Source organism: Camelus bactrianus, chromosome 14 (assembly GCF_048773025.1).
Source record: "Camelus bactrianus isolate YW-2024 breed Bactrian camel chromosome 14, ASM4877302v1, whole genome shotgun sequence".
In the NCBI taxonomy this organism is placed as follows: Eukaryota; Metazoa; Chordata; class Mammalia; order Artiodactyla; family Camelidae; genus Camelus; species Camelus bactrianus.
This window is the reverse complement of record NC_133552.1, coordinates 7,266,659-7,280,994: the sequence shown is the minus strand read 5'-3', so window position 1 is coordinate 7,280,994 and position 14,336 is coordinate 7,266,659. Positions and strand designations below refer to the sequence as shown.

The 14,336-nt window shown below is 42.9% G+C and overlaps 1 protein-coding gene across 7 annotated transcripts in view; it reads right to left on the bottom strand.

Annotated features, from left to right (window-relative positions):
- Nucleotides 1–14,336, bottom strand: part of FRY (FRY microtubule binding protein) — a 361,526-nt gene that overhangs the window by 91,592 nt on the left and 255,598 nt on the right. For all 7 annotated transcript variants that reach the window (XM_074378020.1, XM_045514136.2, XM_074378016.1 and 4 more), the window contains 6 exons: nucleotides 8,591–8,849; nucleotides 6,926–7,108; nucleotides 4,571–4,657; nucleotides 1,983–2,242; nucleotides 1,387–1,576; nucleotides 638–762 (listed from right to left, as the gene is read on the bottom strand). In XM_074378020.1, the coding sequence (XP_074234121.1) occupies nucleotides 638–762; nucleotides 1,387–1,576; nucleotides 1,983–2,242; nucleotides 4,571–4,657; nucleotides 6,926–7,108; nucleotides 8,591–8,849 (1,104 nt within the window). The remainder of the gene's footprint in view (nucleotides 1–637; nucleotides 763–1,386; nucleotides 1,577–1,982; nucleotides 2,243–4,570; nucleotides 4,658–6,925; nucleotides 7,109–8,590; nucleotides 8,850–14,336) is intronic.

The window sequence follows — 14,336 nt, the reverse complement described above, 5'->3', positions numbered from 1 at the left end:
AACTAAGATTTTCTTTGCCCTTCCAGGCTTTCACTGTTAGATAAAGTCATCAGAAGCAGCCTGAACTAACATTTAATGATAACTCTTTGCAAAGGCTTTGACACTGTCTCAGATGGAAGGGTTATTTGATTACAGGTGTGAAATGAGTAAGGAATCCGGAAATTAAGATGTGATGGTCCTCTTAAGGCAAATACAGCATCTTACAGAAAGACCAACAAGCATTTAATGGTAGCAGACACCCCAGGAAGTGTTCTACCAATGCTTAACCTTTGGGAGTCTTTGTCCAAGCGGCTGATGAGCAGACACTTGTTATTTTGACATTATAGCCTCTGAACAGTCTGTCTAACTAGGGATTGACCCTGAATTATCTTCACTTACAGTCACCTAAAACAAAGCTTACGAGCGAGAGAAAATCCAACGGGTAAAATCAAAGTCGCAATGACTAAAAGTGAGAGGCGAGGAGGCAGCAGCAAAGAATGCTTGTCACATGCAAATCAAGCCAAAGGACATAAATTGTGCAAAGCCTGCAGACTCTCCAGACACAAGCCAATACGCGAACTCAAACTTGCGTCAGAATCAGCAACTGCCACAGCAGCAGCACGTGGGAATTCAGAACAACTCATTCAGATCACTGTACCTGAAAACAAGGGAATTTGTTCTTCCAAATCCTAAAACTAGGGACTCTGTGATCTCAATGCCCTCCAGTCTCATCAAAGGCACCAGCTGCTTTAACAGAACTCCCACCGATGGGGTGCCTATGGCCTGAAACAAGTTAATCAAAAGTGAAAAACAGGTAACATGATAACTGATGCTTCCTTTAATTAAACGATGATTCCATTATAACAGTTTTAAAGTACTGAACCACATCCCAAGGCACTGCCATCATTTCAGGAAAAAAAGCACATAAATTTTAACACAGCACAATGAATGCATTTTCACCTGGGACACACATCCTAAAGAACATTCTTATTATTACAGTATAACGGCCATCTATTATTATTATTTTTTAAACTCACTTAACTCCGCAAAGCCATCTTTAACACGATAATTTAATCAAGACACGGTTTAAAGGTGAATACTTGGTGAGGAGTGAGAGAAATGTGGTATGCAGGACATGAATGAAACCTCAAGGCACTAGTAAATACAAGTCACTCTGTGGCCCTAGGCAAGTTTCCTAACGTCCCTTGATCTTCAGCTCCCCAGTTGTCAGGGAGGAATAATAAATTATTCACATAAACACTCAATGGAATTTAGAGATGTGTAGGATGAAAATCTGATCCCATATACTCCAGATGGCAGGCACAGTGCAATTCACACTGTGAACTCTAGACAAACAAGCTAAAAAAAAACCTTACAGAATAATTCTTCTGAAGCATGTCATGTCACCTTGTTATCGTAGCTCACTGTACCATCGGGCGTGGTCGCCATTATTTCTGGAGTGGAAGCTCTTAAGTGTCCTGGGCTCATAATACTGGGTTTTGCAACTCCAAAACAAAGAATAAGGTAATTTCTCCACAAGGTAACGTAGTTGTCTCCGCTGCCGGCGGTGCTGGTTTTCTTGGCATTAATTGGGCTACTAGAAATATGGAGTAGAAAACAAGAGTGAAACGAAATTCCAGATTTTAGATATCGCTTATTAAATAAAGATCCTGGGAAGGGCTCCAACTGGTTGAACAAGTTATCTCTCAAAGATTGTCTGGACAGGGAATGTCTCTAAAGGGTGGAAGATTGAATGGAACTTAAGATCTTCAGCAGTAAGACGCTGAGATCCGAGGCTCAGACAATCACACTGATTATTAAGGGGGGAAAAACTAACTCCAGACAAGAACTTTTAACCTGCTTTTACTCAATGTTAAGAATTCTGTAGTAGGATAGTCAGATACTAGAGAGGATGATATCCCGATTTCTTATATAAAATAAAAATGTAAAAGGGCAAATGGTAAAGCAAGCAAAACAGAGAGGAGAGCGCACTAATGCCTTACTTTGGGTCCACCAGGGGCATCACCGACTGCAGCCGAGTGAAGGCGTATGGCCAGGCGTAGCTGAGGGCGGTGGGGCAGTGCTTGGGCAAGTTCTCCTGCCGGAGGAAGCTGAAGAGGCAGAGGACCCAGGGGTCTTTGACAGACTGGGCGAAAATCCAGACGTGGGAAGGGCTCTTCACATCATAATGGCTATTGACCAGAACTGCGTTCCACTCCACCAGCCACTGCAGGTCCACGCTGTGAGTCAGCGGTAAGGTTGCCTGCAGGTGCAAAAAGCCAGCAGGGTATCAATGCTGAGCTGCAAGTTGTATGTCTTCGTCCTGGCTCTGCCTAGAGCCTCTTGGTCCGTGGTGCTTTTCCTGTCCACCTTTGCAACAGGCTGAGCTGGAATCTGAAACACCCCTCCCACCAACCCCTACCACGTAGGACCTGGGTCTGCAGTCATCGCCGTTTCCTATGCTAGACTTCAGTCAGCAGAAGTGCCATGCTGAAGGACAGGGGCCATGTTTTGTACAGTTTTAATGTCATGTAGCCCTGTACGCTTGTACCCAGAAGCTGCTCATTAAATACTTGTTTAACAAAATATGGCATTTGTTAATTTATTATTAAAAAAATTTTAAGGGGAGGGGGTAATTCGATTTATTTATTTAAATGGAGGCCCTGGGGATTGAGTCCAAGACCTCATACATGCTAAGCATGTGCTCCACCACTGAGCTATACCCTCCCCCTGGCATTAGTTAATTTAAACTCGACCATGGATTTGTCCATTTCAAATTCTGCAAAATTATCAACCTCTGAGATTCCTAAATGTGTTATTATCCTGTAATAAGTGTTTTTTTTTTTTTTTAAGCCATGATCTTATTTACCTTTACTTGGACTGAAACACCTTCCCTCTGGCTTAGGGAGATGGCTAAGTTCAACCCCTTTTATGAAGGGCATTTTACTGACGATTTTTGAGCTAAGATACTTACTTATTCTTCTATGATACCAAGTTAAAATAATACATTCTAAAGCCTTCTGAAAGATATCTATGTCTGTATTAATATACATTATATATTACATCATATGTAGATGCATATTTATTGATAACATATAATTTCTTAATATTTCATTCTCTTCTAAGTCCGGAATATCAAAGTTTAGGGAAGACCAAGTTTCAAATAATCTAGCTGTTGTGACAGAAGAGAACATTGCCATTAAGTTTGTTAGGCATTAAAAGTGACCCGTTTGTTCTGCTGGGTCTCCAAGTTCCCACGGGAAAGAGTGCTACAGGTCCAGAGCCGGAGGGTAAGGCTCCAATACGGGCTTCTGCCCCCCAGCCTGTGACCTAGGAAAATTTCTGAAAGTCTCAGAGTCTCTGTCTCCTTAATTTATGACTTGGAAATCATAATGCTGATCTCACCTAATTTTTAAGTGAATTACATGAGATAACGGAAGTCAAACCTGGCACAAAGCAAACACTGCTCTCCCCCATCCCTCATCTCCCGTGTCTGTGCATCTTCCTACGTGCAGAAATGCTGACCTAGTTACCCCAGCTCAACATTTTGATTCTGATAAACACAGAACCCAAATCACATGAACAAAGCATAATCTTCAGGGAAACAAGGTATGTATATAAAACAATTACACCTGACTCTTCCATTCCATGTCAAAACAGTGTGAATTTCTAAACGAAGAGGTAGGACTATTCAATATCCCTGGTAAGTTCTGCACTGCTTGGCTAACAGTTTAAGGAATTATCATTAATGTAACAACCATACGCTAGAACAGGGCAGCTAAAAATAGGGATCTGTGTTCAATCTCAGCTTGACAAGCTCACAAATGCCTTTAGGTTCTATATTTACTTATAGCTGTTTGTCAAATATGTTTATATTCATCTTATACTTATTTGACCACAACATACAAGGGGCATCAGCAATGTGGATTCCACAGATCTGCCCCGCTTCTCTTCAGCTATTTAGCTAAAATTAATCCAAGCCTCATCACTGTGCTATATACTAACTGTTTAAAAGTCAGATAATTAAAATCAGTTTCAATTTCCCTACTACTTGATCAGAAATTGAAAGCTGCCAATATGCTCTTCAAAGCAAAGAATGTATTTGTGTAGCAGATTAAGCTCTGCTGGATTCAGAGTCCAGATAAGGTCAAGCTCAGGCCCTAACACTCTGTATGATACGGTCCTGACCCTTAATGTTTTTGAGTTTCAATACCTATGAGGGTCAAAAAAGACAATAAATATGAAAGCAACTTGTAAACTGTAACGCACCACATAAGTATAAGTTATATATAGTATTAAGTATAATAAAGCAAATTAATTTTCTCAAAGAATCCCAAACAATTCTTGAAATTGCTATTTGCAAAATATCTGTTTTCCTAAGGCTCAAATTTTGTTTCAAATGTATCTGAGTATCTCCTGAGCTAGTATTTGAGAAGCTAGTCTTGTTTTCCTAAGTACTTTTGCGTCTGTTTACTAACCTGACACAAAACCCCAGAATTCTTCCACATCATTTTTTTGGGGGGTCTCTTTTTCAGAGAGGCTGAGTTTATACTTAAGAACCATCAGCAAAGAGGATCAAACATGTACTTACTGAATCCGAAACTGCTACATGAATAAAACTTTCAAGGATGGAAGAACTTAGCTGATCCATGACATCAATCATAGGCCTGTCATCGTCCTGCACAGAAGGGAGGCAGTCATTCTCCACGGGAAAATGAATCCTTCCGCCCTCCCTGGCGCCTCTGTCTGGCACATGAAGCAGAACAGCTTGCAAGGTAGTGATAAGGGTTTTCTCACAGAAGAGCGAGTGCCAAGGTGGTGAAAGGGAGGGGTACAACTCCCTAGGATTCTGAGTTTAGTCTTACCAGTTTCCGTGGAAGATAATTAGAGCTCCAATCACACATTGTACTGAAAAGACATGTACCTGAATTTTAAAAACTTGTGCACATACATGTATCTAAATCCCAGTGCCACACGTTACTCACTAAAATGTTCATATTGTTATTCATGTGAAGGAATGGAAACCCCACAGGAGTATGCTTTGCCAGACCACGGAAATGCTACTTACTTAAGTCACTGACCTGCTAAAATAACTGATAAATTGTTGACTGTGATTGAAGTTCAGTCCCAAAGAAATGGCACTGAGACTGACCACGTACTCCATGTGGTACCTATGTCGTGCACAGCTATTTGGTAAAAGAAGCAGATTGGAAAAAGCACAAGAGAGAATATCTTTTAAGAAATTCTTCTACACAAATAACGCACGCATGCCCAAACGTGTATTTTGGCATCCTTTATTATAGAGAGGCTTGAAAATACGAAATTATTTACTTAGAAGTCTTATAAGAAAGCTTCGGAATGTCCTTGTTCATGTAGGAGTGAGAATGGTTTCAAAAAATTTGTGGTTGAAAAAAAAAAAAAAACCAAGATACAAAGAATGGACTGGTAGGTTGCCAGAGGCAGGGGGAAGAGTGGTGGCGAAATGGGTGAAGGAGTTAAAAGGTATAAACTTCCAGTTATAAAATAAGTAAGTCCTGGCGATGTAAGGTACAGCAGGCAGCTCTAGTTAATAATACTGTATTGCATATTTGAAAGTTGCTATAAGAGAGGAGATCTTAAAAGTTCTCATCACAAGAAAGAAAATCTTGTAGCTATGTATGGTGATGGATGTTAACTCCTTATTGTGGTGAACATTTCACAATGTATACAAAAATGGAACCATTATCTTGTACACCTGAAACTAGTACACTGTTGTACGTCAATTATACCTCAATAAGAAAATCATACAAAAAAAATTTGTGGCTGGCCAGAGAGAGAGCAACATAGGAGAAACGTTCCTTACACAGCCTGCTGGAATAGCAGTTTAAAATCTGGTCTTTGGCAGCATATGTATCTGGCTTTCAATTATAGCTCTGCCACACCTTAGCTGTTGATTGCGGGTAAGGCATCTCACCCCTCTAAACCTCAGTCTTAGAATCTGCACAATGGGGACAAAAACAATACTGTGAGGCTTATATGAGACGATACGTGCAGAGCACAGCTCAGTGCCTGACACATACGCAGTAATTATTATCATCATTATTATCCTAACTAGAGACTTACTGGAAGCTTACCAAACTACAGAATGTCTCAGAGATCCATTTGCCAGATCCCAGAGATGTCCTAAAATATATCAGAAAGCTCACTGAAGAAATCTGAACACAGAGGACTGGGATATATTTGCAAATATTTTGTAAACAAAATGACCATTTGAGGATCACAGAACCAAGATTAGTGATTTAAAACAAGTAAATAGGAAGTAGCATTTTTCTAAAGAAGTATGTGACATATAAAGCTGGTCCTTCTTTCATCAACTTATGTATAGAGTTTGGCCACCTGTACCTTAACAACCAAACAAGGATGCACAGTACTTGACCAAAATGGGAGGAGAGCTGAAGTCATTTGTGGTTATTAATTGGCTTACTTCTCCCATCTCAAGGGGACATGTTTTCTTGTGGTGTCATTTTTCTACCACTATTGAGATTAAACAGTTTTCAGTGAGTCAGACTGTTCGGTACCTTTCTCATTTTAAACGGGATGGATTGTTTTCTCAAGTTCATTCTCTAATATAAATGTAATAATATCTTCTTAGTTTGATATACACTGAATATTATGAAAGAAAATGATCTATAACCTAATCTTAAGATTCTTCACTTCTTCACAAAGCACCATCTCTTAGAGAATCAGGAATGGTCTATCGTATTGCTCTCATAACATGCGACTTATCTCTTGTAGATCAAGAGTCCGATTTTGCAATTAAAAACCCACCCTGAATCAAAAATTATTTGTTGGCATCATGGGTGACATGAAAGTACTTAAAACAGTAATGCATTCTTTATAGTTTTTAATCTAAACTTGGAAACTGCTGAAAGACACGAATTGGAAAAGTCAGAAAAATAGTCCATACCTCAGGCTGACCCAGGGCAACGAATAAAGCTCGAATTTCCTTGAGTATTAGAACAGACAGTTTGCGTGTGGCCACCTGGAAACTGCAGAGTAAAACCAGAGCAAAGCCTTCCACGGCATGGAGCACGCTGCAGTGGGGACCCCGCTCCGACTGGATTCGGTGGCCAGAGCCATTTGCAATTAGCTGTCGTGCAATGAGAACATTTTATGTTGAGAAAAAGAACAATGGAAGAAAAAACTACTCTTCTATGTACATCTTCTGGCACATTTGACCTTGTAATACTAAAACAAATTACAATGGCTTAGAATCAGACGTGTCTATGAATTAATTATTATTCACGAAATACCATAGATCCCTTTTTGTTTTCAGATCAGTTGTTACTTTGGAATACCATCAACCCTCTACTGCTTCTGATATGAAATAATTTTTCAAAGGCTATTAATATGAATAAAAACAAAACTTCTTCCATCCATCCCATCTGAGATGACTATATATTTAATCAAAGTGGCCTAATTTGGTTTTATTTAAATTCTCTATAGACCTTTACTTACTATTTAATTGAATTTTCAAACATTTACTTTCTAATCAGACTTGTTTACTTGTTTTCATGTTAGATTTTAATCTGGGTTTTGCACTTCCATGAGATGTGTTCTGAAAGTTCCCAAACCAAGTGAATCTAAAACAGAAGCATGCCAGACAACAAGGCAGATTCCACCTTCATTTCAGTCTTCCTTTTATAAGCATATGTAATCCTTGTTTTTCTCCCTGTCATCTTTTGCCAAGTGTAGAATACAAGCAAGGAGGAATGACCTGACCCTCATCTCTGGTACCCTAGATGGTCCCTGAATGCTATTATACTTCCCGAGCTCCACATTCCTCAAACCCTCTTCACCAGCCAGACCCTTTCTCCATCTGCTCATTGCCAATGCCAAGTCACCACTGCCCTGGTTCTCCTCTGACAACTCTTCCTCCCTGATCTTCAAAATGTTATCATTAATTTTTGCTGTTCCGGACTGAGGCACAAAAGACTAAAGAAACCACAAGACTGTACTTTCTTCTCTGGCTATGGGAGAAAGCAGTTAATATGTTGCTGACTAGGAGAAAAAAATCTGGAGGGCAGCTAACTTTTATATATCCATATCCATAACCAGCTTTATATCCATATCAGTTCTGTATTCATAGGCATCTCTATATCCATATTCATATCTAGATCTATTTCCAGCTCTACATTCGTATCTAAATCCATATCCATCTCTATATCCACATCCAGCTCTAGATCCATACCCATCTCTAGATCTACATCCATTTCTAGGCCCACATCCATCTCTAGATCATATCCATCTCTAGGTCCATATCCATCTTTCTACCCCTGCCCTATGGTAATTTGCTCTTACAGATTTATAATCATAATTCCCTGAAAAAAAAAATAAACATTTTCAACTCCCTAAATGGCCTTGCTTATATTATTAAGTCTAACCTGATGTGGCTTACCATGCCTTGAGTTTCTTGGTCACAATTTAAGCAGATGGGAAAACTAAGGGCCACCCACTAGGGAGAAAGTTCCTAGACAGCAGGAAGTAAGAACAAAGGTTCTCTGGGCTGCAACTTATTTACATATGTACTATGTCAAAGAATATAAATTAGGGGGAAGAGGGTGAAAATCACCTCTGAATTTCTGATTTTGTTGGCCTGTTCATAGACTTTTCCTTGAGTTTGTATGACCAGTTTCCACTGGGTGAGCAGCTGGAGCAGTAACTTGAGGGATGAATCGAGGAGTGCGTGATGCATGTCATTTACTTCCCGGAGCAGGAAGTTGGTAAAGCCAAAAAGGACATCTTCCCTCCAGTCCGAGAAGTCAACAAGTAAGCCCTGAAGAGAATTTTGTGCAATATGTCGCAGTTCATCATCCATGTGAATGGAGAGCCTGCGAAATGAATGAAGACGATACAATCATTCACTTTATTAGCTTTTCTTCTACGTCTATCAAGGAACACACGTAGGCCTCTGTTTTTATTTGTGTCTGAACAATGGGTCACCCTCCCCTACTGTATTATTATATTCTTCACTCAGCTCCCCTAATGTTAACATCTTACAGAACCATGGTACTTTGCCAAAACTAAGTTAGCATTGGTACAGTGCTATGAACCAAAATACAGACCTTACTCCGATTTCCCCAGTCTGTGGTGCTGTATTATGGCCGCCCCAGCACACTACCCATGAAAGTAGGCAAGAATCTACCTTTAGAGTCAAAAGTCAACATAAAAGCCATGTCATGGTCTCTTTAGATGCAACTTTCAAGCAAGGGCCAATACTTGCAGATTTCCAATGAGGTTAATTCCACTCTTCACTTAACTTTGCCATCATTCACAACTGGCCATCTGGAATCTGTCTGAACTTTAAACTGACAGCACAGGATCGTTTTAAGGACTCTTGACAGCCCCAAGGTGGTGTATGTAGCTCTGGCCATATTTGGTCCCACTCCTCTTGAAACAATGGTATTCACATGCTTGACCAGTGAAAACACTCAAAAATATTCCTGGAGTATGAAAAGACAGGACCAGGGAGGGGAGGGAGCTTTGGGAATAGAAGGCCCAGTTGATAATAAAAGTGGAATGTTTGTAGAAGAAAAAGGCCCAGTGTTATGGAACTGAGAGTGAAAATAACATATCAGGGCAAGTCTGAGTGGCAGCGGGTGAGGGCGAAGGGGAAGAAGCTGCGAGGACAAGACCCCTGCCTGTGTCGTTCCTGGAAGAGTCTGAGTAGGGAGCTTGCATCAGGTACAGCTGACATGTCTCCCACCCAGGTCTCTCCCATTTGTACTTTTCTTAGATTTTAACCAGACAATCACGGATCATCTTGTGAAGCACATGGGATTTAATATTATAAAACAAAGAAAAAATTTTAGCTAATGAAAAAGGAGGCAAAGACTCAGAGTTAAATAACAAAGATGCCCAGCCATGCTGAGGATGCAGGTTGTGCAGGGATGCTGCGAGATGCTGGCGGCATATCTGCTGTCTCACAATGTCTCCTGGTCCAGTGGCCAAGGAGTCGGGGTGAGGAGAGGGGTTCCCCAAACCCCTGCGGGGCCATCCCATTGAGAAACCGGGAAAGAAAGGACAAGTTCTTGCCTGTAAAATAAACAACTGTGACCATAATAAACAACAGTCCTGTGAGAGTTTGGTAGCAGTAATTAAAGAGAACAGAGACTTCTAGAGAAGGCAGCTCATGAAGTGTGACAAGTTTGGGGGACTTTAAAGCAACACTTCTAAGAAGCTGATCTGGTTTCCAGGAGCCTAAAATGGGGTCACAGGTATGTGGTTACACACAAAACCATCGAGGAAGCTTAAAAGGACTCCACAGTGACACAGCAATAAAACAGACCAGAAGAAACCACCGCTGCCAGCATCAGCTGCACCTGTCGCATCTGCCCCTCCCCGGCAGCTGGCCGGAGCAGCACGGACCAGCCCAGCCTGATGAAATGGGCAGAGACACTCTGCACAGGCCACACGTGCCGGTGCGAACGGTCCCAGGGCCCTGGCTGGGGTGGTCTAGGCTGGGTGAGGAGGGTAAGCACAGGACCTTACTACTCAGTAAGGATGTGGGAAAAATGGGGAAAACCCAGAACTTGAGCAAGGCCCCTTCCTTGGTTGGTTGGATCAGACAAATGACTCTGAACGGAAAACACTTTCATAAAGGTGAGCTCAGATTCCGATGGAATCAGCTCAGTAGCTTTGAACAATTTTGCTGCTAGAGGTGCACGAATGAAAAGGGAGTCATTTCAAATTCACACAACATGTGGAAGAAAAGAGCCATTAGGAGAAACAGCCTCCTCTCAGTTCTGACAGGATACATGAAAGGTTCTTAGGCAGAGGTGAGGGGCCTTCTGCCCCTAATGTCAGCAACGACAGAAGGGGTTTAAAGATTAAAGTGAATAGTTTTAAAGTCCCCAAAGGAGGGACTTGCCGACGAGTGGACTGTTAACCTTTGGAAAATTCACCAGAAGTGGTGGGAATTCCTTCTCTGCAGGTATTAAAGAATGAACCCACCTATTTACAGTGCTTTGAACTGCATCTCAATGAAAATAAAGAAACAAGATTAAGTGGTTTATTGAGGCAATATATGCAATGACTCCATAGTTCTCACCCGGCTACTCAAAACAGCTAGCCACCCTCCCTCTACAGACGGAGGCTGAAAAACGAATGATAAACGGTAAATGTTAAGTATTTTTCAGACACCACAGAAGATCGTGGAACTGTGTATCCATTACCTCAGGAAGCTCCACCAACTGTCAAGAAACACTGCATAAAATGTGTTCATCTGTCTTTTCGCATAAAACCAATGACATTTGTCACTTCCATTTGACTTCAGGGAAATAACTTCGGGCAACTGACTTCACTCTTCTGAAGTTTAATCTCTTTGTCTGAAAATTGGAGTGAATATGTACCCAGCTCTCCTACCATGATGTGTATGAAGATGCACTGTACATCGTGGCATAATATGTTACTCAAATTTAAAGATGCCTAAAAATAATAAGCAACGTTTGCTGAGAGCTTACTGTGTTCTAGGCTCTATGCTAAGTGATTTACATGCATTACTTAATTCATGAAAGGAGAGTAAATATGGCACAGCAGGCCCTCTGTGTACACATAGTGCTGCAGGAAGTCACAGAGGCCAGGAGTCCACAGACTGCTAGAGAAAGTCCTCCCTGTGGTCAAGGGTGGAGCTGGAAACACCTGTGAGGAGAGTGAGAGAGAGACGGCTGCCAAGGAGAGACGTGAGCTCCCCTCGTATGTGGAGAATCCTTGGGAGACCCAGGCAGCCGGGAAGGGCAGGCTCTGCTGAGGGTAGGAAGGAAATGCTCCCCAGGGATCTGTTTATCAGGACGTAAGGAGGGCCTGTGTGGCTTCCGTGGGGGCAGACATGGGAAGATTCCTCACACTGGGCCCTCGTGAGTGGGCTGAGCAACACACGTAAAATCAGGAAGTCAGGAGCTTGGAGAGAGGGGTTTGCCCATTCCATTCTGTTAACTACTGCTACGCTGAACATACTAACTGGAGTCGGAGGGGAGGGGTCTGGGATTCAGCAGTAGCAGAGCTGCTGGGGAGGGAGCCCAGGGTAGTTCTGTGGGGCAAAACCTGGAGACTCCTTATTCAGGGAACTGAGCTTCGAGGGATGGGGAGCTGGCGTGAATGTTGGTCCTATTTTGCCAATTATGAAAAAAAAAAACAACAAAAGTTTTTCTCCAGTAAAAATGTAATAGGGATGTGGCCACGAAGTGTCTGAGGTAAAAAGTCCCACACTTCTCTGACCACATCATGTTCTGCGTCAGGAGTCAACTTGAATCAAAGGCGATTGGACTATAGGGGAATGAGGTGACCTAAGACTGGAAGCCCTCATTGACTGCTTATTCGATTTCTTCATTTCTGTCCTCTGACCTTGAGATCTGAAGGGGCTCATTTTCTCACAGGTTAATAGGTGCAGTGTGAGGGCCAGCACGCCAAGTTATCTTTCCCTTGAGGAGAACGGCCTGTGGCTTCTTTTGAAGCTTATGAAAAAGGTCTCTTCACAGGCTGCCCATATAAGTCCAGCCATCTTCTTGACTTTGCCCTAAGACTTGAACTCTCAAGAATATTTATTTATTCTTTCCCCTCATAAAAACAGTACCCATCGCTTTGGGCTTTGTGAGAACGTACATCGTAATAAGCACGATGCACTATAAATAGCACCGCCATTCCAGCCACGTCTGACAGACTCCCCCGGACACGCCTGGCCCCAGGGCCAGCGGACCCAGGCGGCACTGGGTCAGGCCACCATGTGATTCCAGAGGTAAGCGTCTCCCACACAGACGGACAGCAAAACTAGAGACTTCACCAGGACTCTGCACAACATTTAAAAAACTCAGCATCTCAAAGGGCTTAGTTACATAATCAACACCAATTAGCCCTGCACTGAAATAAGTGAACTTCCCCTCTACTTCACTTTAACTGATAAGGATCTTTTCCCTGCTGACACATTTTTCTCGCAGATTAACCAAAGGGCCATGTCTTCTGTCGTTTAAACCCTCTCCACAGTTTTAGGAGACAGGCAGTCCTAATCCCATTTTACCAAGGAAAAAGGACAGGCTGAGGGGGCGAAATCATTTGTCTAGATCACATGGCTAGTAGAATGGCAAAGCAGGGAAGCAAAATCCAGATTTCCAAATGAGTGAGTCCTATTCCCATTCTGGAGGCACCTCCTCCAGATCCCTTAAGTGGCGGCGGGGGGGGGGGGGCGCCCATTCTCTGCTGGCTCACAGGCCATGGAGAGGGGTCTTCTGTTTCCTAACTCCTCACTGTGGCGCCCAGCCTCTGCTCCCAGCACCTACCTCTGTGTCCCACCACCCTCTGCCCGCTCGTCTGTGGCACATGGACAGGCTGCTCCCGCCCATTCCTGGGTGATTGAGGCACACGTCTCACAGCGGTTCTCTACTCTCTGGCTCTGCATCATCCTAGGAGACTCCATGTGAGTGTGGATGACCCTTCCCAGGATCTGAGTCTCTTTATTCCTCTGCTTCCCTGACCCTTCATCCAAGTCATCACGTTCATTCCTCTCCGGGAATCCACCCTTCATTCCTCCCTCACCCAGAACTGGAAGCCCCTCTGGGATCCGGGCTTGTTTCCCCTCTTTCCCCACTGCTCCCGCTTCTGACGAAGGTGCCCCAGGCTCACATTCTGGGGGCCGGGCCTCCACATAAGCCTCGGCTGGCACTTGTTTTGACTTCATGTTCTTCTTCAAGTATCTCCTAAACATGGAATGGAAGAAAGAAGGACCCGAGATTGCCGATTATAGCAAAGAAGAGGTGACAAAAGCCAGTGAGAAGGGCAGAAGGCTTTGGCCAGAGAGCCTCAAGGCTGACACAGTGGTTAGCAAAGTAATGGATCTTCATTCAGTAAACCTCACCAGCCAGCATCACCCTGGGCTAGTGGTGACTGGAAGGAGGAAAGAGTAAAGGAGGGGTGGACAGTAGGCTATTGACTGATGAGAGCTATTAACTGATAGCAGGAAGTGACCCACACAGGATCCTGGACTGGCTGTGCAGAGCAGAGAGCACCATGACCACCATCGCCAGGAGACACTGTGCTCCATGGGGACACTTAGAGCTGTGGGGAGGCGACCGGGTGATCTGTAGTCTTGTGGGATGGGGGCTGGGGCTGTTTTTTGGACACTGATGGGAACTGTGCCCTCGGAAGGCTAGAGAACATGGGTGAACAAGGTTATGCATAATGCGTCTTTCATCCAGGCAGCATTAATATTTGTTATCCTTCTCCGGGCTTTCCTCTATTCCATCATTATCAGATTAACCAGACTGAAATGACATTTTTTATTATGTTATTCTCCTGCTTTAAAATTCCATCAGTCCAAACGCCTCAGC